At 34.8% G+C, this 24,257-nt stretch overlaps 1 protein-coding gene across 4 annotated transcripts in view; it reads right to left on the bottom strand.

Annotated features, from left to right (window-relative positions):
* Positions 1-24,257, bottom strand: part of NBEA (neurobeachin) — a 474,839-nt gene that overhangs the window by 361,212 nt on the left and 89,370 nt on the right. For all 4 annotated transcript variants that reach the window (XM_027650993.1, XM_027650984.1, XM_027650977.1 and 1 more), the window contains exons 3-8: positions 20,766-20,866; positions 20,419-20,514; positions 16,157-16,278; positions 9,055-9,181; positions 3,467-3,586; positions 2-148 (exon numbers count right to left, since the gene is read on the bottom strand). In XM_027650993.1, coding sequence (XP_027506794.1) covers positions 2-148; positions 3,467-3,586; positions 9,055-9,181; positions 16,157-16,278; positions 20,419-20,514; positions 20,766-20,866 — 713 coding nt within the window. The remainder of the gene's footprint in view (position 1; positions 149-3,466; positions 3,587-9,054; positions 9,182-16,156; positions 16,279-20,418; positions 20,515-20,765; positions 20,867-24,257) is intronic.

Raw genomic sequence — 24,257 nt, forward strand, 5'->3', positions numbered from 1 at the left:
CCTTATATCCAGGTCCTAACTGATGTATTGCAAAAATCTGTGCTGGGTTGAGTGCTTCAGTGAATACATATACTGCTCCAAGCTGGCCACAGAACACTCTATTTGCATCAGCAGTCTCCGAAGATCCAAGAAAACATTTATCATAGCTCTGTACCAGAAAGAAGCAATATTAATAATGAAATAATATTAATGCACAGCTACTGAAGCCACAAATAAAGGGAGACTGTAATTAAAAAGATAAACCAACCATTATCAATCATTTATTACTTTGCTGTGGTGAACAACTTAATTTTGAATATTGTAGCATTAACTGGTTTACAGGTCTGCATTACAATGCTGTTATGACTGGCTGCTAGGATTTGCTTTCTATTAATTGGTCAAAATACAACAGAGAAAATTAGAATAGTACATTCAATTACCAAATAACCTTCCCTATTGCCTTCTAGAAATATGAAAGCCTTGAAGTTCCTTGTAATTATACTCAGAACTCCCATTGCTAACTCACAAGAACACATGATGAAATGCCCTCTTCTTTCACTGTTGTGCTAACAGAGCTAAATATCTCTAGTACAAAAAAACCCCTAGATTTTTCTAGTTTGCAGCCGGTGCATAGTTTTTCTCTGTGACCACAGGCTATAATGATTTAGTTTGACCTAATTCTCTTCTGCCTTCTGTAGTCACAAGAGTTGCTATTTTCCATTCCTTCTTCTAAAAACTATCCCTCTGTACAAAGATCTTTTGCAATTTCCATCTATCCACTATCTATTTTTTCAGATTAGAAGTGATTTTTGTGGCTATTTTGCAAGATTCATGTTAAGTTCTTCTGGTGCTTCTAAAAAACTTGTATAGAACAAAGACCTGGGGAACCAGAATACAAGATGTGGCACAAAAGTAAAGCAACAGGAAGCTCAAGGATCTTTGAAGGCCATTCTGTCAGCTTCCTTGAGTCACATGTACTTTACCGAATGGAAATAAGGATCACATCTCACATCTCACTTTTTGGGCTGAATCAGCAAACCAGTAGAACCTGCATTAGGAAGCTTGCTTTTTCATCTTGCTTGACTGCTGAGTTTTACTTTAAGGAAAAATAGAGAATGGAACGAAATATGGTGAACTGTTACAGAAACTGATCTAGGTGAATAGGATATTAACAAGGAAAAGGGGAGTCTGTCTAAGCAGTTAGGAGGAAGTCAAAGATCTGGAGCTCAGTTTTGAGATGAGGTGAGGTAAGAAGTATCCAGCTTTTTATCTTTGATTTATCCTCCTTTTGACCAAATACCTCCTTTAATTCTTTTTGACTCCTGGAAAAAAAAATTTCCCTTTCTATTTTTTTAAGCAATTATTTCGACAAAATTAAAAAACTTCTGAAAAAAAAATACATTGATTCATAAAGTCATATCCAGGATGTACAGTGCAAAATATGGGCTAATGAGACCCCTCTGACTCCTGGTAAATCTAATGGTGAAAATTTCTAATAATTTTCAGTTAGTTCATTGAAGTCTTGCTTAGCCTTGAAGGTTTTCCTGACACTGTGCCGTTACTGTCAGAAAGTGTTAAGTCAATTAATATTGAGCAATTGCCATTGTTAATGGTTATTTGAGGAATTTGTCTGAGCTACTGACGTCACTTTTTTTGCTAATTAGTACTTAAATATTCTGAGATATACATTCCTGCCTATTAAAATGGCATTTTCCTGTATTCTTCTAGTAATCATTAATTGTACAACAGCCATTGAACTTCTCAATAGATTCTGAGTTTTACACATAATCACACTCTAGGTCTGTTACTCTGGAGTAATTTCCAGTTCTTTCCTTTTTCATTCTTCCCAGTTTACAGCAGCTCTTCCAGCTTAGCATTTGTCATTAAGGACTACAGATCTCCACACACCAGTAACAGCCCAGGTCCTCTGAGACCTCAAGTGGCTTTTCAGTCATCACATTCCACTTATCACAAAAATGTTTACATTACCAAGGGGAAACTCATGCTCTGCAAAAACTGAAAGGCTTGCCTTATGTTGGAAGTAGAAATGCTACCAAGAGAACAAAGAATGGCAATCAGAAGCTTTAGCAAGCAGAGCCCTCCTACTTTAATTAACATGTAATATTTAAACCCTTCCTTTCAAATCCAACTTTGCCACTAGAATTTAGTGAAAGACAGCTCATTTCCTTAAGTACAAACAGGTTTTGTTATCCCACACAGTCAGTCAGAAAAAACCGAGAATCATATTATAAATAAAAAAATAACAAAAGTGTAGCAAGCTGATGAATCAAGAACCTCTGAAAGTCTATCACAGCTTTAGCTGAAGGCAAAGCACAAGAAAACCATTTTGTATGCCTTCCACACCCAGAATTTTGGGTCAGAAAGAGTGTCTATTTTCTGCATCATTAAGTGTAGACTCTCAAGCTTTCCAAAGTAGAAGGTACAGAAAGAGAGTGCACACACACCAAAACATTAAAATTGGGACTTACATAAATGTCATTAAAATAATTAAATTACAAACAATATGAAAGCAGATGCATTTCCTGTAAGAATAAATTTTTATTTGATCTCAGTCCAATTAATAGATACAAGTGTATTTACAGGTATGCATGCAATCTTCTGGTAAAAATGACTGCTTTCTACCCGTTGGATAAACAGTTGCAAGATCACTGTGTCTTTGCTCAAAGCTTACTAATGCTGTGCAATTGTACACCTCTCAATATCTTTTAACTGGTTTGAATGCCCAGTAAGGGACCACATGTCTGTAAAAGCTTACGATCCACTGAAATTGTTCTGTATTGAAGGTACAAAATTTTGTAGCAGCTTATTTGTACTTGCTAACAATGTTACTTAAATATTAATACTGTAACACTTAGCACAGCATTTTTTTGTTATTGGTCAACCGCCTATTTACTAATTGCAAGTGAAACAATAGGAAAAATATACTTGTAATAGGGAGACAGATTTAAGACTTCAGATTTTGCTGAATATTATATCTCCTTGGACACTTCTCCATGTTTCTGTTTGCTAGCTTTTAATCCTTGTCTCTCTCTCTCTCTATCTTGTTGGTTTAAACCTGTAAACTCTGCATAGACAAAATGATTTCTTACTATATTTATACAGTGCTTAAAGCAATATGACTGATAATAGCTGAGGCTACTCTGTTCTACTTCAATTAAAGAGCCTACTTAAAATTTGATGTTCCTTAAGGCGAAAAGCAGAGAAATCTTCTACAGATTAACAAACATCTCCTCTTGAATCCAATGCAGAATCTCACGTCTACAAAAAACAGTAATTTTGTATCCATTGGCAGCGTGCATAGTTATTTGGCAGAATGAATCAGTTTTTCTTAAGGACTTTTCTCAAGCTAAATCTGTCAAATCTGTAACTCTATCACATGAAGTAAACAAATACAGTACTTTTTTTTTTCTTTTTCAATTAACTTTAAAATAAAAAGTTATAAAAAAGGAAAACAATAAAATCTTACATCATTTGTGTTAACGTGCCAGGCCATATCACCATAGGATACCAGCTGACCATTCACGTAACATCGAATTTCACTGTTTCTCCATCGATTATAGATGTGTACAATACTTATCATGTACCACTGGAAAGACAAGAACAATCAGTACACAGCGGCAGTTTTTCTGCTATAAAATACAAAGTTAATGAATGGCATAAAAAATAAGCGACCAGTCTCATAAAGTTATACAAACAGATGAATTCTTGCAAACCCGTAAAATTAAAAGTCAAGTTACTGGAACTTCAGGTCCAGTCAGTAGAATTGTGCCTAAATGTAATGATGTACCTACCAGCATCCCCTTACGGGATTAGAGACAAAATTGTATACATACGATTAAAAAGCTGAAAAAACTTTGATTCCTGAAAGTGTAATTCAATTTCAACAGTATACACACTACACACAAAACACAACTCAGTTCTGATGGGAAATCCAGAGCTATGTGCTCTTACATTAACAAATTCTTATCACATAGCTCTGCTTTTGCATCATAGGTGTCTGTCAAAAATTATAAAATAAAAAGAAAAAATTCATAATAGCAAATTTTACAGCCCAGTTTAATATGTTATCCTGATTGTTTCCTTTGATATTTTTCCTCTATTCTTTACCATTCCACCAATTTTTGGACACCTGTCATATCATTAAAATATATTTTATAATCAAACAGAGAAAGCATCACAGTTAAATGCTTCCAAGTACAAGTATTGTAGTCTTTCAAATATTTTGTTTAACAGGAATCATTATGTCCACAACAAATAAGTTCAAGAAGAAAACATGAAATTCCCCTGAAAACTGAATCATGAAACTCATTTAAGACTGGGAAAGGCAAAAAGGGCAAAAAAACCCGAGCTTTGATTATCTTGAATACATGTGCACACGCACACATGCATGCACACAAAGTCTATCCCAGATCTCTATCATAACTAATCCAGTCAAATACTGCTTTTTGTCTTCCTACACTAGAAATAACTAAATTTACATCTTAAATGGCAAGGGAAGTATTTGAGTATTAAAAAATGGTTTACTCTTTGTCTCAATATTTGTCACTATCAAATCTGGATAAAAGGAGCAACATAGGTTTCCAAAGCCAGTTCCTAAATAGAGGATGACAAACATCATCAAGTTCACAATGCATACTTCGCAATAAGAAAATAAAAGTCCTCCTGAGATTCCCGCTTGCTCACTTGATTCATATCCTTCTATCACTGTATTTTACATGTATAAATTCTCTTATCACATGATTACATGATTTTTTTAAGGTTTTCAGATGAGTATAATGCCCACAGGTCTTCAGGAATAGAGTGTATCAACTGGCTCACAAACCTGTTCTTATACAAACTGAGAATCTTACAAATAATTCAATGGAAGCAGCAGACAAGAATTCCAGTGCATCAGCACATTGTTTTATCCCAGATATGAATATCATCTATATGTTTTCTAATCCTTCCTTTCCATTTTTCTAGCTTCTACCCATTTTGATTGCTAAGAAACCAGGCATGATAATAAGTAATTCTAAATATCAGCAAAGGCATTTCTTAAAATTTGTAGCATTTTCCATCAACAATTTCTTTGAAAAAATGGATTATATATCCCAATTGAAAGTTTGGCAAACATTGTATTCAAATTTCTTTGGAACTTGGGGTGCCTTCTCTAAGGTCCTGGTAATTAATTACTATCTCTTACATTGATTTCTATATCTCTTCTATTGACATTTCAATTCCGGACACTTCTTCTGACTCATCCCCATAGACTCATGTTGTAGTAAACAATGATGCAATTAAATGATTTAGCTTTTTTCTTATGTTAAGATATTCTTCAAGGACTCCTATTAAGCCTTAGTCATCCGAGCACAGGAAAAAAAATTGAATTGTAATAATTTTGCATATTATTTGCTATAACTTATATTTTTCTAAGTACTCTGTTGACACAACTTCAACTTTCTGAACAACATCCTTTTACTTACAGTTGTTTATACTTTGCTATTTATCTATGCTCAGGTACATTGTGAGGAGCTTTTAAACGTTTTACTGGATTTTTTGACTAATGGTATATTCACTCTTAGCCTTTTGTATCTTTGCATTCAGGCAATTTCTCTAGCACTAGCAAACACCTTTTTTATGTAAGAAATAAAGGCAGTTTTTCACAGTTCCTTTAAAAATGAAAAATTTGAAATCTTGTATATTCAAGCATATTCAGCATTTTTCAACACAAAGTCAAGCAAGAGTCAATGTCTGAACTCTCTAAAAAGTTTCAGAAGTACATAAATCTAAATGCATATGCTATTTAAAAGTTTGAACCATTGTACCAGTAAGATGCCACCCAGTTTACAGTAAAGTAGTGCAAGCTTCTTTATATTAGTATGCTCTCTGATCTTCCCCAATTCATCACAGATGCTATAACCATCCTTGTCATGTGGCTAACAATTTAATCTGAATAGTATGGTTTTCTTAACTTATTTACTGATTTTCAGAGCACAGAAACTCTGTTATATATTGTCACAATTAACTTTATCTGATTAGGTTAAGTCTTTATTACAGGACATCACTCTATTAGCAAGGCCTGCCCCACTGTCACATATAACTGTAACTATGATTTGAAACAAGCATCCAGTGATGGTCAAGTCAACAAAGCTTCAGATACCTCTTTTATGTCAATAACCTCATTTAAAATAAGACAGCCCAGCTTCTCTTTTAATTTTTTTATATATGTAGAAGCATATATGTATGCCTCATATCCTCCTATTACCCATGTCTCATTTATGTGAATGTTTGGTGATGTTGTACAAGTGATTTTTTGATTTCTCTCCTATTCTGTATCTGAGGACATGATTTTCAGGACTTTCCTACTACACTACAGACCAAACCAAGTTGCATAATCTTACAAAAAATTTTTCTTCAACTTTTAGTTGAAAAAATCTTTTTTTTTTTAATATTCAAAGTCAGTAATACAGTTTTCTTTAACATCCATCCTGCTGTTTCCTTTTCTATATTGTTTTCTCAAAAATGCACAAAGACCATGCCTCTCAGCTGTAACAAGAGCTTCTTCAGGTAGTGCTCAAAGACACTTTAGATAACAACCTATCCATTTTTTATACTGCTGAAATCTGTTGAGCTTAGTCACCAACTGCGAAGTGATATTCCTACTCCATAGCACAGTACAATCAGAGAGATAAGGCATCACACACTAAGTGGAATTTATTTCTGTCTATACTAAAATTAGTAAAGCTGTTCAGAATTAGAAACATCTAAAAAAAAAAGCTGTTTGCTCTAGACTACACTGTTTTCCTGTTATACTTTTAAAAGGATTGATGTTGAGGCTGGAACTCAAGGAAGTAAAAATTACTAGGGGTTACTAATACACACAAATTTCAATTTGGAGCACCAAAAAAGCAGTATAGACATATCAAATACAACACTGCCACAGCTTATGTAGCTCTCTTGAGATGTCAGTCTACTGTATTACACCTACATTTTTTATTTGGAGATATAATACCAAATTTCTCCATACATTTTTATAAATGATTGCTTTTACAATGTTATTAAAATACACCAGTTGAAGCCTAAAGTAACCACTTGACACATCTTAAAGTTTTAAATTAAGATTACACATTATGTGAATGGTGTCATATGAAACAATTAACAGAGGGGAGATCTTTACGTGAACATAGTAACTTTTGTATCTGCCTACACAAAGCTTTTGACTAGGTGATTTGAATATATAATTTTACTGTGATTTACCAAAAATTAAAAAAAAAATATTCAGAAGTTTAATGAGGATGACATTTCTGGCAAAACCTATTGCTGAAATGTCTATGCCTGTAAGCAAATACAAAAAACTACAGGAAATAGTACATCTGATGGCTAAAATCACACCTCTCAAGTTAGCATTTGGACAGTTAGCTGCTCTGTAAATCAGTACACAATTTCTGAATACGTATGTACACATTCAAAGTTTGCACAGTGAAACCAGTGTCACATCTAAAAAACATGAAGAAAATCAATTTACATGTTAAACAGTATACATTTTGACTTGTTAGAGCCAGACACATTTTATTTCCTCCATTATGCATTATGTACCTTACCACATACGTGTAAACACAACTTAGTAATGGAAAAAATATATTAAACCACATGCAAATATATTCTATAACATGTATTTCAAATACTTTCCAAATCTGGCACATGACCCAAAGTGTAAAAAGCACAAACTTTGGGAAATATAAAACTATCATGGGAGTTATATTTGGACATACTTCAGCAGATCAGCTGATTATGATATGAAACTGCTATTCATATAATGAGATATACGTGTACTAGTATTTCACAATTAGCTATTTTAAGTAGAACAGCAAAAGCTAAAATTTTCTAGACTCAGCATGAAGAAAACTAGTCACTTGTATTAAAAATTATCAAAATAATATCTTGCTAAAATATGAAAGATATGACTTCATCAGAAAGTAAAGATCAGCTAGATCCCACAGGTTAATTAACAATAACATAATACAAAAGATAACAATTTCATTTGTTCATTTGTTCCAGGTTCAGTGTCCATCAGTAGCATCAGATGTGCTACTGTAAAAGAAAACTGAATTATCACAACACTTTTCTGTCTATAAAATTAAATGCACAAAACAGAATTGATTCATTCTGATAGACTCAGCAGATATGTGTTTATAAGGCTTTATATATCCTCGAGTAATACGCTAGAAAAAGACATTACTTCATTTTAAAAAAACCACAACTGAACAAAAGCTACCTGATGAAATCAGAATCAGTGATTTTGAATCACAAATACATACTAAGAAAAACAGTAGAACATTAAGCTGATGTGTGAACAATGGTATTCCCTCCCTAAGAGTTTGGTTTCTCAGAACAAAACAAGCCCTGAAATTCAACATACAAAATCCAAGCCCTTAAAAAAAGAAATGAGGTTCACAGTAAAATACACAAGACCGCTATCAATGATAAACACGTAATGCTTGCTGTATGGAAAGTCAATGCCTCAGTCAATTAACTGCAATTTTGAAGGCTGCAGAATAATTGTTCCCCTAGGATTACTACGCATAGAGTAGAAACGAACACTAATATGATCTACAGATATAATCACGATATACTATGAAAAATGAGAAATCCCAAAACATCACTGACACAGAAGAAAGTTCAGAGTCTTATATCATACAGCATTGCCAGCAAAATTTTTCAAGACATTGGCCACAAAGCTACCAGGTAGAGAATTTTCAGAAACAGAATGAGGGACTTTTAATAATAAAATACAATCATTTTACAAATACTCAAAATTCTTCTCTGTCTGAAGCTAATTAAGCAGTACTTTAAAAAACAAGTTGACTTTATAGAACTGTTACTCTATAAATTTTTTTTTCTAATTGATTCTGAACTGTAATAGACATAACACTTTGCATGATCATCATAGCAGTTACTCATAAAAAAGAAACTATTAGTAACACTATGGCACAAAAGAGATTTTAGTCCTTCTTCCCAGAAGTACTTTCTCACATTTTCAATGTTATTCTTTATTGTAAATACCACTTTGCTTACCTTGCGTGGCTGAAAGTCATACTTCACACAGTGCTGGAAACCTTTGCCTTTTGACTTCAATGATGTAACTATCAAGCAGTTGCCAACAAAATGAGCAGAATATCCAACACCTTTGCTAGTGCGGAAACTGAAAAGAAAGAATTATGAATGAAATTGGGGCAAGGGGAATTATTGTATAATAAAGAGATTCAAATACAACTTTAAATTGCCATGAGAAAGAAAATAACTTGGTACCTGGAATGGTGAACTTAATTTTCTCCCAGCATTCTTTGGGGGGCGCTACTCACCTTCAGCACTTAATTGATTCCAGGTTACACTTTAAAAATCAGTACTTTTTTTTTACTAAAATCCAAGATAGTAAATATTGCACCTATCACATTTCCCCTTAGTTTCCTAATTCATCATAATTTAAAATAATACATCTGATTAAAGTTGTGAAGAAATAACCATTACAGAACAAGTGTGAGATGCCTTGCAATTTTATGGGGTTCAGAGAAAAATGCAGATGGTATGACATACAAATTGGGATTCAAGACAATTACTATGCAAAAGAATTATTTTTCAAGACATGAATTAATTAGGCTAATGATCTATGAAGGTTTATTCATATGAGTGGTGAATTTATTTTCATCTGTCAAATGGATAAAGGACTGAAATTTTAAGAAACTAAGTTTAGTAAGGGTTTTCAGCCTTCTTGTGACAAACATCATGAAGACAGATAATGCAGAAATCTCATACATTTCTCTAGTTATATTTGAAATCAAAAGCATTGTAAAGAGAAATACTGGACTTATTAAAAAAACAGTTTGCAAAGGTAGCTGGTCAAAATTCACAAATGGCATTACACAGAGCTATTCAAAATGGGTAAGTCCATATCTACATCCATTGTCACTTAATGTCTTCTGAAAAGCTAAGTACAGTAAAGAGCAGTCTGCTATGATTAATAAGGAGCACACAGCTTTCAGCCTTTTTCTAAATAAAGAACCAATGGCTGAAATACAAGGTCTAGATGGTGAACTTCATCAATAAATTCTTAAATGAAGCTTTGCAAGTATGAGAAAAGACACTACTAATTTTGAACATTTGTATAAAGTCCTGTAGCCCACTAATTAACACTCTCATTCTCTTAATGTAGTTAATGTATAAAGTAATTTCATATTCTTACAATGATGTTTTAAATGGTTTCTTTGTTGCAACATTTTCATCAAACACTTTACTAGGTTTTTGCTAGGAGCATTAAGAAGTGAAAGGTACAATCAAACACTAAGTTCAGATTTCATCTTACTTAATAGCTGCTACATATCTTTATCTTTCTATATATTAGGTTCTATATCTTTAGTTTACCCTACTACAAAGATACAACCTTGATTTTAATATGTAGAAAAATTGTATAGCTATAGACCTAATTCCATGTTCAGAAAATTACAGTTAAATGTGTATGCATACATCACTGAAGGAGAGAATCAGATTTTCCTCTTTGCTCACTGTCAAAACTATAGGTCATAAACCATGACCTTATGAAAAAAATAGATTCTTTACAAGATAGGTGGTGTGATTAGACCCTGAGGTAGTCAGGGTTTAGACATTCTTCTCCTCTAAGTGAATTTTTAAAGGAGGCAAAAAACAGACATTCAAATTACCAAATTCTAGAAAGCCATTTTTGTTTTAATAAATTAGAATACTTTTATTAAATGTTAAAAACAGAGTGATGAGGCTAAACAGAACAGGAATAATAACATATAGAGATGAATTTTCTGCACTCTAATGGGTCCTCACCCAGAGGTCCTTCCTTCCAGTCTTGAAGTATATATAGGATATCTCTTTATTTTTGCAAATTCAAGCTGTGTCTTCATTCTTTCATCTACCTCTATACATTGTACACAATTCTCTCTCCCCTCAAGCTATTGTGCTGAAAAGGAGCATTATTCCCTGCCACAGCCTTTAGTAAAGGGCTTCCATACACCACTCTTTGCAAAAAAAAAGGGCATTCTTTTTAATAAACGTAAAAACTCCTCTCTAAATAAACCAATACATAATCTAAGAATGAAGAGGAAAATTACATACTGTCCATTACCACTGACCTCAACAATGAAGACAATTTATAACACTGACATTCTCCTCTATCTTTTGAAGACTATTTTTAATCTGGATCACGTCAATGATCTGGCTTCCACAATGACCCCACAGGCAGCTATATCCCTCAACAAAAGGAACAGTGAATATCCTTCATATATGCATACAATCTACATTACCTATATATACAAATTACCTGCACAACCACATCAGTGAATTTTGTACAATAACATGAAGGTTAAAAACTTAAATTACAGTTTTTACAATAAAAACAACTGATTGTGTTGTGAGCTGGTCTGAGATTTGATTTACTTCCTTAAGGCCTTATGCCATTAAAAAATTTTTTCAGCAGGTAGTTGTATCTCTCACAATGACAAATTTGTTTTTCAGCAACTAAGTCATCTCTACAGTCTAAAATGGTTTTGTTTAACAGAATCCCAACCAGAAGGATATTAAAAAAAAATACAGATTCACTACACCCTGACATATGATCTGGTATTATTTGATTAAAGATGTTAAATAAAATGTTTTATTTTAAATTACCAATTTAAATTGCCAAACATTGTAAATATCATCACATTTTTACTTGATAAAACATTATTACAATTGTGTAAAATGCATCCTACTACTTTCGATAGGAGCTAGTAAGCATTTTGAAATAAAGAATGTCTCTTGAAGAAACATCTGCACCTTTAAAATTTTTTTCATTTCCTATCCTTACTGGTTACTGGGCTGATTTTGTCACCATTATGGTCAAATTAGACTGTTCCTGAAATTTTAAGCACTTTAACTTCCCAGAGTTAAGCATACGAACACAATAAAACAATGACATAATGAAAAACAGCTCCTTTCTTAGCAGGGTTCTTCAACTTGGAATAGAATAAATAGAATAAAAGATTCTATAAACATGACTTTACTTTTTTCCTCCAAATAATTAGAATTCTAATAGAACAACAATTAAAAAACTGAGAACTCAGACGTTCTCTGTTTACCTCAACATTATAGTATATAATGTTAATCTTCGCATTTTACTTCTTGCCAAAGGTAAAGTAGGCTAGGATTGGTCTCTAGGATACTGCAAAGAAATTCTCTTACAAATTACCTACATGTGCAGAACTTGCCACATCCAAAGATGAAATGCACAGAGACAACAAGAGCAGTACTGTCAACAGCCATATGGTTTTATGAGCCTTAAACTACCTCCCAGAGCAGCTGGTATACAATTTTACTACAGTTCGTTCATAAAACCTTTACAGTTATGTTTCATTTCAGCCAGTTTCTCAAAGCAGCTACTGAATGTTATTACACTTCCATTGCATGAAAGCATTCTTCCATCCACCAAGGAACTGTTCAGGGATTCCAGTTTCTTTACCTTAGGATTTTACAAGCAATTTAACATATGATCATAGTACTGAGAAGATATTAATACATTCTTGCCTGAATGACAGGGAGAGGAAGTTCCTTGCTACTAACTTTGGAATTCCATTATGTGCTTTTGCAACTGTTCTGCATTATTTCTATTATTACTAGGTCTAGAGAAGGACTGACAATACTAGATAGCTTGATTTTTGGTTTGTTTTTTTTTTTTCTCCTTGTCCTTACATCTGCAAAAATAAAATGTAGAATGCACTTGCAGAAGTTTTAGCCATTCTTCCATTAAATGTTTGTGGAAGCACTTGGATGATTTATTGACAAGAAGCAACAATTATAACAATCCGGCCTCAGTTCACCCTCCAATTTTTTTACAGAGCCTGATACGCAATCCAAAAGAAAACATCTCTTAAAAAATAATGAAACAAAATAACACAAAAAACCTGATCAAAAAACAATCTTAGTATCCGTATCGATCTTATCAAATTCCAGGCCTGACTTAGAAGTTATGCCACCTATCCCTTATTTTTTTAGCAGGAAGAAGTATAGAGATTTAGAGGAGGGAGACTTCCCAATTGATCACGCATAAGGTTAGTCCTAAATTTCTAAATTTGCATGTCTTTATGACAAAGAATCTTCACCTTATTTTTTAGGAAACATTTCCAAAAATCTATTTAATGATGATGATTATTATACTGTGTCTTATAACTGCGATAAAGTATTGTGTGTCTAAAAGTTTGATTTTTCCTATTTTGCAGTCTACCCACTGGATCTCAGATTAAAAAAAATCCATCAACATTAGATTTTGCATAAATTCTGAAAACAGAAGCCAAGAGCATCCTTACGTTCATCACTATTTTTATTTCTTGAAAGGTTTCATTATAAAATGTGTCTTCCAGGGTACAGTTCACTCCCAGGTGTCCTATGAATAGTACCAATTTTTCCACCGGGCTCTTAAAAGAAGTACCAATTCTTAACTGTAAATGGCATTTCAGCAATGCTTTTGCCAAGATTTCAGGAAGGGATCACATCACCTTTTTTCTCTTCTCTGTTTAGATTATCCTTAAAAGGATCCCATTAGCTCTTTTCAGCTAGAGCAATGAAGAGGCAGGTTATGATCAGTTGGTAACCTACACCAACCCTTAACATCCTACTGTAATCCCTGCTTTCTTATATATAACTACTCATACATATAATGACCAATTATTCACTACTAGTTATATGATGTTTGTTGGCTTATACTAAAATTTGTGGTATGTAATTCTGAATCTTACCATTTGAACTTGACTGGTCTGCCTTGTTATTTATCATCCATGCAAATGTCAAATTCCTAATTTTCTTTCCATGATTGTTACATTCATTTTATAATTGGTAAGATAACTACAATATTGTCCCAATACACAGGTGTTAATAGACTGTCTGTTAGAAGCTGCCCAATATCATCCTCAGAGATAATTAAAATTATTTTTAAAGAAAAAAATCAAATTGGCTTACAGTTCTTGAAGCAGGGCTTAGTGTTTAGCTAATTACAGAACAGTAGCAATTTTCCCTCACATCTGGCAAATGTGAAAACATTTCTTTGCTTTCCTTCTCCATTTTTAAGCATCAGTTTTCAGATCATGGTTGAGCTGATGTAACTGCTGACTCCCACCACAAAGACACTGCACTCACTTAAAGCCTAGATCATAGCTAAGAAGGTGATTTGGAATACCACAGATTTATTCAATCAAACTGCTAGCCTTCTATGGTGAGATGACTGGCTTGAAGGATGGTAGAGAAAGGTGTGGATGTTTATCCTGACTTTCTACAAGCAAGACCTTTCAACACTGTAATAACCTCAGTGATAATGAGCAACATAAGTGGACAGTGAGGTCATCTGAAAACTAAGTGAACAGTTTAGCTTAAAGCATTGCCATCAGTGGTATCAGACCAGTTGGAGGCAAGTTAGTATTGGAGTGCCCTAGGCATCAACACTGGTTCCAACCTTGTTCAACTTCATCATTAATAACCTGAATGGTGAGATAGTGCACCTTCAGAAAGCTTAGAGATGATGCAAAATTATAAGGAGTGGCTGATACACCAGGTTAGTGTGCAGTCATTCAGAAGGACCACAGCAGGTTGGAGAAACAGTCCAACAAGAATCTCATGAAGATCAACAAAGGGAAGGGTAAAGTCCTGTCCCTGAGGAGGAACTGCCCCAAGCAGCAGTGTATGCTAGGTACAGAACAGATGGAAATCACCTGTGCAGAAAGGAACCTGCTAGTCTGGGTGGACAGTAGCTTGACCATGAGCCAGTAATGTGCCCTCGTGGAAAAGGCAACCAGTGGTATTCTGGCCTGTATTAGAAAAAAACATTCCCAGCAGGTTGAGAGAGGTGATCCATCCTTGTCCTCAACACTGAAGAGACCACATCTGGAGTACTGTGTGCAGTTCTAGGCTGCACAATGCAAGAAAAGACATGGACATACCAGACTGAATGATCAAAGCCTCTGACATTTTAGAAGAGGCTGAGACAGGGGATTATTTAGCCTGGAGAAGATGTATATGAATATCTGGTGGGTGCAGGAGTAAAGAAGAAAGAGCCAGAGACTTCCCAGTGATATCCACTGAAAGAACAAGGAATGATGGACATTGACTGAAACTGAGAAACTGTTTTCATTGCGAGAGTGGTCAAAGACTTGTACAGGTTTCCCAGTGAGGTTGCAATGTCTGCATTTGGGAAGATACTCAAAAACCCGACTGGAGAAGGTCCCGAGGAACCTGTTCTAGCTGACTGCTTTTATCACCTCTGCTTCAAATCAGAGCACTATCTGAAGTTGTGCATGCTACTAAGTTAGTGCTTTTAAAATAAAGATTGTTTAAGAGACAGATTACTTTTAAGAAGAAACTAAAGAGTTAATTTGTATGACATATTTTTCACCTAAGTAAACAGAAAAAAGTATTACATCCTCAAAAGTACATTTAAAAGAAAACAAATGTTTGCTTTGGTATCTTCCTCTTGGTGGTGGTTATGTGTGACTCAAACTTTAATGTGGCAAAGTCCAAAATCTTTGTAAAGATGATCTAGTTTGAATGTTTTTCCTATTTTGAATTATTAATTATAGCTTGCTTTGAGCCACTATATAAAAATGGTAAGAATTCGTACTGCTCCTAATTTCCTTCTGACGTTGGTATATTCAGTTTCTCTTATATGCATTACATTCACATCAAATTTGCACATTTTTTGGGAACAGGTGATCAGTAAGCCATTTTTATATTCACAGATCTAATTTCTATTACCTCTAGCTAACGTGCAGACAGTGCACACTGAATATAACATATTTTTTTTGTAGTACTAACATCAGACAAGGATCTTAAACACCAAACAGAAAATGCGACAACATTCTCAGTTTAAAGCTCTAAGAAATATTATATTTTAAAATTCCTAAAGAAACCACCACACTAGATTTTATGGTTAATCTACAAAGCACATATGTTGCAACCATGGATTTATAAATTGCAAAGCAAAAAGGACAGATGACTTTGTAGGAGCTTGTATTCAGTAAGCAGCCATTAAAATCTGCAGATATTTGGCAGGGGGAACTAAAAACAATGAGATAGATTAACTGCTACTAGGAAGCCAGAACATATTATACCTGCAGCATTATAAGTTACTTACCAATAGAGATAGGGTTTATCCTTATCTACATTGATATTGTTTAGTGGATCCATACGAAACCAGGTGTTAAGAGTAAACCCATTTTGATAAGGCCACTTAGCAATAGGAGGCAATGCAATTGCCTGGAAGAAGAGGGGAAAAAAAAAGAAACAAGATAGTTAATTTTTTGAGAAATATTGTTAAAGGTAACGTCTTTCTAAAATCCTGTTGTTCTAGATCCATAGATCTGCTTTAACTTTAAATAATATAGAAAAAACTTCAAATAGTGCTTTTGAATAAATGCATTACTTTTCCATCTATTTTAAAATACTTTAATTTTTAACTACATAAATTCTATCACTAGAGGACACAAAATTATATTAACAGAACAAAAATAGAAAAATACTTCTGCAGAAATTAAACTACAAATTTAGCTTTCAATAATTATTAATCTCATCTATAAACTTACATATTAAATCAAATTAATCAACAGATCACACTATAAAGATTCATTGTTAAAACTACAGTATAAAAAAGGTTGTTCTCTGAATTGTAAGAGCACTATCAGATTTTTTTTCCTATGAACATTTAGTAAGGTAGAGACTGAAAGTTTTACTCCCAATTCCCAGTTAAATACATCCATAGTAAGGGATGTCTTGGGAAGGAATTAAGTTTTTCAATATTTCATTTTTAGGGGCTGACTGATGAAGAGGTTTCAGAGAACTCCTTTCTCTGAAAGGCAAGGCCCTGAATAACGATTAGGGAGGAAATGGAAGACATAGCAGCTTTCCAGTACCTAAAGGTGACCTAAAAGAAAGCTGGAGAGGGACTTTATGCAAGGGCGTGTAGTGATAGGACAAGGGTGAGTGAGACTATTCTATGATTCTGTGACTGACTTTTCCATCATTTTTATATGCAAGTCAATTGTTGATATAATTTTAAGAGCAGAGAAATAGGAAAATCACAGTAAATTTTATAATTAAATACAGCAATGTGCTCTGATCATGCTAGTACTTAGGGAGACAAAAGTTCTGCTTCAAGCTTGGTACTAAACATTTAAAGGAACACCTTTGGGATATGCCTGCTGAGAGGGAGTTTCCTACCTGAAACAGAAGAAGAGCTGCTTGATGACAAATGGGAACAACACCTAGGAACCACCACCACTGATGTCCAAATGGAGTGACTAACATGCCACCTATGCAGACTGGTAGAGATGTAATACAGTTCTGGAAGAGACCTTCAGCTGGGATAGTGAAGCAGGTCTCAGAAGCATATCACTAGACTAGTTCAGTAGACTCTTGGCTCTTTTTACTGCCACAGAAGTCTTGGTTATACAAGCAGCATGCACCCAACTTTAAAGAGGGCCAATCTGATATTTATCATGCCAATTAAAAATTATACTGTTTCTCTGTCTGATGTCAACACAGTGCATCACACCTGAAAACTTGAACTCAGTGCTAGTGAACAAGTTCCTATCCATTCTCTTCTAATGAAGTGCTTTGTTTTTTGGGTCATTTTATAAATATTTGCCCTTAGTCCACTTCAGAGGATGTATCTTCTCCAGAACTTCATAGTGTAATCCAACATGCACTACTCAAGAAGTGTAAATTTGAAACTCATACTTCTTGATTTACAGATTGAAGTCAATCTTGAGTGCTATGTAAAACAAAATCCTGGAAGGATCCAATCCAAGGAAACAGAAATGTGTACTGGACATTTCAATTAAGAGTTTTACGCTCCTGTAACTGATGTATATCTTTGGACAGGGAGGAATATCTGAAATTCTTTCCCTGTAAAACCTTTTTTGAACTTCTGATAAATTTAAGAGAGAAATTTCATTAGGGTTTGCCTCTGAAGCCCAGAGATGTCAAAGCAGTACGTGTCATTGCAGACATTCATATTCTGCAACACCTGTGTTGCTGCTGCATCTACTTTTAGCAGAGGTTAACCATGGCTTTAATTTAGCAGTATGAAATGAAACTTTCCCTTTCAAAACTCATTAATTAATTCCTTACACAATCTGCACTATGCATTTTGCTGACACACCTGTTTATACAGCTGAATATCCAACAAGATCAAAGAAGTCTTTAGCAAAAATAACCAAGGTGTAAAAGAACGATTTTCAGCCAGTTTATTTCCCCGATGCAATCTGCCAAACCAACAACTGTATTCACAAGAAATGGAGGCAGAGGTTTGTGCTTGAAGAAGATTATCAGTGCTACTGTGGTGGGGCAAAAAAATTTTCCCCCTGGAGTTAAAAAAATGGTAACCCCCGAGGGGGTGGTGTCACTTGATGTGGACCTAATGAGTGCTCCTGCAAAATATAAACATATCACACCAGACTGGAAAAGAAGGATGCAGTTGTTGTTGGAGAGAAGTGGTCATGTTGTAGAGCCACAAGGAGAAGAGGCAGGAGCCCCTCTGCCCCCGGCTGGGGTCATAGAAACTCGGAAACAGTATTAAACTGGACCAGAGACGGTGAATGAGAAGCTGGGAGTTTTCTCCACCGTGAGTGGGCAGAAGGAGCAGCGGCAGAAACAGCACTGACCAGAGAACAGTGGCAAAGAGCCAAAGAGATAAGGAGAAGCAGCAGAGACGGCCTGCAGAAACACAGAGAGAACTTTTGCAAGGAGAGAGAGAGAGAGCCAGCAGCAGAGAGAGAACTAAGCTCTACAGAGAGAGAGTTTGGGGTAAGAACTGAAAAAAACTCCCCAAACCCCTCTGAGACCTCCTAGAGAGGAGAAGGAGATGGACTCCTACTTGAGAGGAGTCTTGGAGTGCTGCAGCACCGGAGAGAGAGGAGCTAAGAAGCTCAGGCATCCTGGAGCTGGACTGGGATGGTCAGATGGAATGCAGAGGGCATGACTTTGCACTCCCCCTGCTGCTGCTGCCAAGCTGGCAGCTGAGACAGAGCAGAGGAGCTCTGCTAGAACTTTTGAGGCAAAGGCCTTCAAATGAAAGCTGCCTGAGATGTTCTGACTCAGGGGTGAATCCCCTGAGAAACGGACCTTCATGGGGGTCTCACAACCCATGATATGATGTGGTGAAGTGAGTTTTGTCCCTGCTACGCAGCCCACGGAAGAGAGAGACCTTCGACTGGAGTTGAAGAGCTGAGAGGGGTAGAGGAGAACCCCCTTGCGTGTATTGGAAAGAGATCCAGCTACTTACAGCTGCTGCATGGAAGAAGAGAGGCTGCTGTTCTGAGAGTGGAAAGGATCTTTCCTTTTCCCTTCTGGACTTTAATTGGAGGGAGAAGAGATCGATCCATTGTAAACACTGATTTATCATAGGAGAAATAGTTAAAGATTATGTATATGATACTGTATTGTAATATTTATTTGTACAGTGATTGTAATATAATTCCCTTTTCCCCCCATATTGAGGGGGAAAAGGGAATTGTGCTGTGTCTGGAAGACCCATCTCACACTGGGGTGAGATGTGGGAGGGGGGCTTGGACTCGGGAATTGGATTTTAGGGGTCTCAAACCAGGACACCTACTGATAAAATGCAAGTAGAGCAGACTTCAAGCACTGGCATGAGAAAACAGGAATTTCAGGATTATTTTCTGTTAAAAGATTCTATATTCTACCATAAGTATATCCTGATCCATATCAGAATAGAACTGAACCTCAAGTATGTATTACTCTGCTTTACCCTTTTGTATTTACTCTTAATAATCTATAAATCTGTATACAATATTTTAATTTATTTGTAGCTTTTTTTCTGAAAGTACATGCAGTCAGTGAAAGAGAGAATATCCATCTCGGAAAGTTTGGAAAGGAATACAATTTTGCCATTGTAAGTTATCTCAAAAAGAAAAGCCAAAAGAAGACTGCATTTAAATCACTGCCTTGATGGAAAGTAAACAGCTGTTGGAATTCAGATAAACAGAAAAATTTATAATAAAATGTATGACTAAGCAGTCACTGTAAACTGTGATGACATGCAGAAGTTAATTCCTAGATTTTCCTCAACCCTTTCCTTTATATAATATCAATCACATTATCCTAATAAAATAACACTGTTCTTTGGAATTTTCAGATTTCACTTTTACAGTAACTTCCCCAAACAAAAATCTGCTGCTTGACATTCCATCCTCACAAGTGCAACTTCTCAACAACATAACTACCTTGCAAATCTATGGAAGAAAACGTATATACTACTCAAGCATGCATTTATCCTCTTACTTCCTTTTCACGCATTTCTGAAACAAATTAAAGGAAATGCAAATAAGGAACTATTTATTTCTTACTGAAATTGTAGTATTTTGGTTGAAAACTTACTGCAGCACTACAGCCTGGGAAGTTGAAAAAGGTATCAGGCCCATGTCTCTGTGGCATCTGATTAAGGACTGATAATAATTTAACTGCGTGTCTTGGCTGTGAAAACAAGAAAATTGCATAAAAGTCAATACAATCATTTTTGTACTCTGTAGGCTACAATGCAAAGTGGACAGTTTTCAAACACAGCAAATTAACTCTGAAGTAGTTAGCAAAAATATTTCTTAAACATATGTTCAGTTAACATGAGAAAAACAATTAATTCAAGTTTATATGTCCCAGGAGACAATTTACATTAACTTTAGTCTCTAATGGAATGACACTTAATGCTTTATCTGATCACAGCTTACCCAGATTCCATTTTCGCCTCGAAGCATGCTGAACAAAAGCTTCAACTCTTTGACAGTGATGCTGTAGCTGGCAAGAACCCCCAACATATCAACTAGGAGATCTTCAAAGGAAAATAAAGTTATTCTGAACTCTGAACTTAATTGTTTTGACAAAAAAAAAAAACAACAAAAAATTAATACTTTTAAAAGTAAGTGTATTCACAAATTCTAAAAATCAAACTTATTGCCTTAAATGTTTCACAAAGGATTTCACGTTCTCATTGCTTTGGCATTTTTTAGAAAACAACCACATGCGCAGTTTTAAATTTTGCATCACACTTTGAAAAAAAATATTAAATTTATGGAGAATTAATTGTTCCCATTTCACAACATTCATGACACATTAAAAACTTCTAGCTTGCTCCTTTCTGCTGTATACTTTTGGGATAAGAGTTCTTCCTTCCTCTGAAGTTAATATTTGTCAAAAAATATTGTCAACTTAAGTTTGTCCTCAACTTAAGTGCAGCACATTATAGTGATAATTTGTATAGTTCCCACATTTTTGCTACAGTGGTAATGCTTCTGACTTTTACCAGAAGGAGAGACCAGGGGGAAAAAAACCCTCCCCCAATCCAATTCCCCCCCCAAACAACAAAAACTCCACAAAACCAAAACAACAAAAGAAAAATCTAACAATCAAACAAAAACAAAAGCAAAGCAAAAGACCCACAAGGAAAAAAATTCAGAAAATCATAGCGAGAAAACAATAAAAGAGCACAATAAAAAGAAGTGATTGCTAACAAATTTATGTAATACAGCTTTCATTACAACGTCTCAAACCCCACAGACTTTTAGAGTAAGAACATTAAATAATCAGCCTTTCAGGGAGTATCAAGTTTAAAGCTACTGGTAGTGACTGAATTTTTATTTTAAAAAACAGAATTTCATTTTAAGAATTTGTTAGCTTGTGGGATGTTGGACCTCACACTTTCTTCTGGAATAAAATGCACTACTAAGAATTACTATTTCCTCTAGCAGGAGGAAAAGTAATTTGCTCATCTTTATAGAGGTGGCACAAGAAATTTAATTCAAAGATCAAGCAGTGAAGTACAGGGTTTCCAAAACAAAAGAACTATGACACAACAGAATCAGCATTAACAAACTTTTCCAACCTGTTCAACAATCACAAAATCCTCCCCCGCAAACTTGTAGAAAACATGGGCTTCTACATATAAATTTTTATTGTATTTGTATGACTGCATGTTCTCCTTTTTCATTAGTGAAAGGACGACTCTTGCAGAGTCTGACAAAGAGGAGACTTCAGAAGCATACATTTTTTAAATGACACTTCACATTCATATTTTGTTTTAAAAGAAATTTTCTCTCTGCAAATCCATACATATGTGTTTTTTAGCAAAACCATCAATACCTATTGAATTTTTTCCACTAGGAGACTAGCCCCTGGACCTGAGCAACCAAAAGGCATGTGTGAAGAACAAAATAACATTTCATTTACAGGAGACATAACAAGCTGTTCGGTGAGTGAAACTGCATAACAGGAAAGGCAAAAGAAAAGCACTGCAACTTAGCAGACATTTTCACTGCAAGATCTGAATATCCTAATGTTCAAGTACAGAATTTTTTTTCCCCTTCCCCTTTATTTAATGTTCCCTTTAAATTACTGCCTTATTATATTTGTGACAGAATTAGGGAAAACAAAATACAGCTAAGAAAACTAAATGTCTTGTTTTTCACCGTGATGAATTCTATGACTCAGATCCTCTTATAGTACCTACACGCATCTGCCCCCTTCACTGTACAGTCTCCAGCCTCTAGTGTGAAGCTGGCAGTGATTTGCACATCTTGTACATTATCAGAAACTGAGAACAGTAACACACTGAAAACTCAGAAAGGGAAATAAGCACAAGTGAATACTAATCTTTGGCTGGGAATTTCTCAATTCTCACTTTGTAGTCTTAGCTTGCTTTCCAGATCATGCTACTTCAAATTATGCTTCCTTTACAGAGAAGCAAAGTTATCTTGCGAAAGTCAGAATAGCATTAAAAAAACCTTGTAATAGATGACAAAAGTGTAAATTAATACAATCAAACACAGAAATGATTGGCAGATTCAGGTGCTGCTTTGTTTCATTGTTATAGTCCTGTAGTACCTTATGGCACAGAAAAATTCTTATTTCTACTGAAGATGTTGATAACCTACAGGCATTAGAAATACATATTTATAAGTAATGAATTAAACATTGAGGGACAAAAGGAAACATAAGCTCCCTAGCAATGTAACTGTAGGTAAAACAATGACCTGGAAGATTGAAGGCCAGTAAGTAACAAGTAGAGATAAAGCTAACAACATCTGTGGAAGTTGAAGCACTTAAGGCTACTTAAAGATATTGCTATAAACTCCTCTAAAGAAGGTTTGTTTCTTGTTTCAATATAACAAGACTTAAAAATAACTGCAATTCATCACATAATTTTATTCATACTTATTAGAAATCTCATAAAAGAGTCAGTCCACATCTGGTTTATAAATCCTAATAATCCACTCATCTATAAATGGACAAAGGTCAGAAAATGTACTAGAATTGGATTTTTTTAATGTCTACTTTTTTTTTAATATTAAATAACATTACATATATGACTGGAATCTACGATCTCATTTCGAAAACATGATTGTGTAAAATAATATTAAGTCCAGAAGGAAAATACAGGCACTTTTTCTCATTTTTAATGCATTTCTAATTTCTGTTAGTGGCACCTTCTGAATAGTTTTATACTAAGCAATTTTCATATGATCTACAAATTAACCAGTAACCTTGAAGGAATGCTTAATGCAGTCATTTAATATGAAAATACAATAATAAAAGAGCCTGCCTGTCTTTCAAGCAACAATGTGCATATGTCAAAACAACATAGTCTGGCATTAACTTTAGAAGACCTACTAAACAGTATTGGAAACCCAGCTTCAGGAAACTGCCCTCATTCCTCCTTAAGCTTATAACAACAGACGACCATGAAATTGTGAATTTACCTCTTGTTGGTGCAGTAAACTAATTTCTACAGGTTGGAAATACAGAACATGATCATTTTGCCGTTTTTCTTATGGAATGAGTTGAAAGAGCTTGTTAACAGTCCAATAATGACAGAGCAGTCAAAAGCCAACATTGTTGCTTGAAAACTAGGAACTGTTTCAGTGCTGAAGAATTTAGTAACTAGCAATTTTATAACAATTACCTACAGCATCACAACAGAACTGTGGGAAATAAAACGGTACTTAAGGGAGACATATCTACTCTGTAGCAGTTCAGGCTATTTTCTCATACACCATTCAGACTTCTGTGAAGGTACTACAGACACACTATCATAAAGAGTCCCTCAGAGCAGATGATCTGCTTCACTATTCATCACCTGGAAACAGAGAATTGTAAAAAGTGAAACCCTCAGGGAAGATCCTGTGATGCTTTAAAAAAAAAAAAAAAAAAAAGGAAAACACAGCACC

The sequence above is a fragment of the Corapipo altera genome, unplaced genomic scaffold (genome assembly GCF_003945725.1).
Source record: "Corapipo altera isolate COAL_440 unplaced genomic scaffold, ASM394572v1 0, whole genome shotgun sequence".
In the NCBI taxonomy this organism is placed as follows: Eukaryota; Metazoa; Chordata; class Aves; order Passeriformes; family Pipridae; genus Corapipo; species Corapipo altera.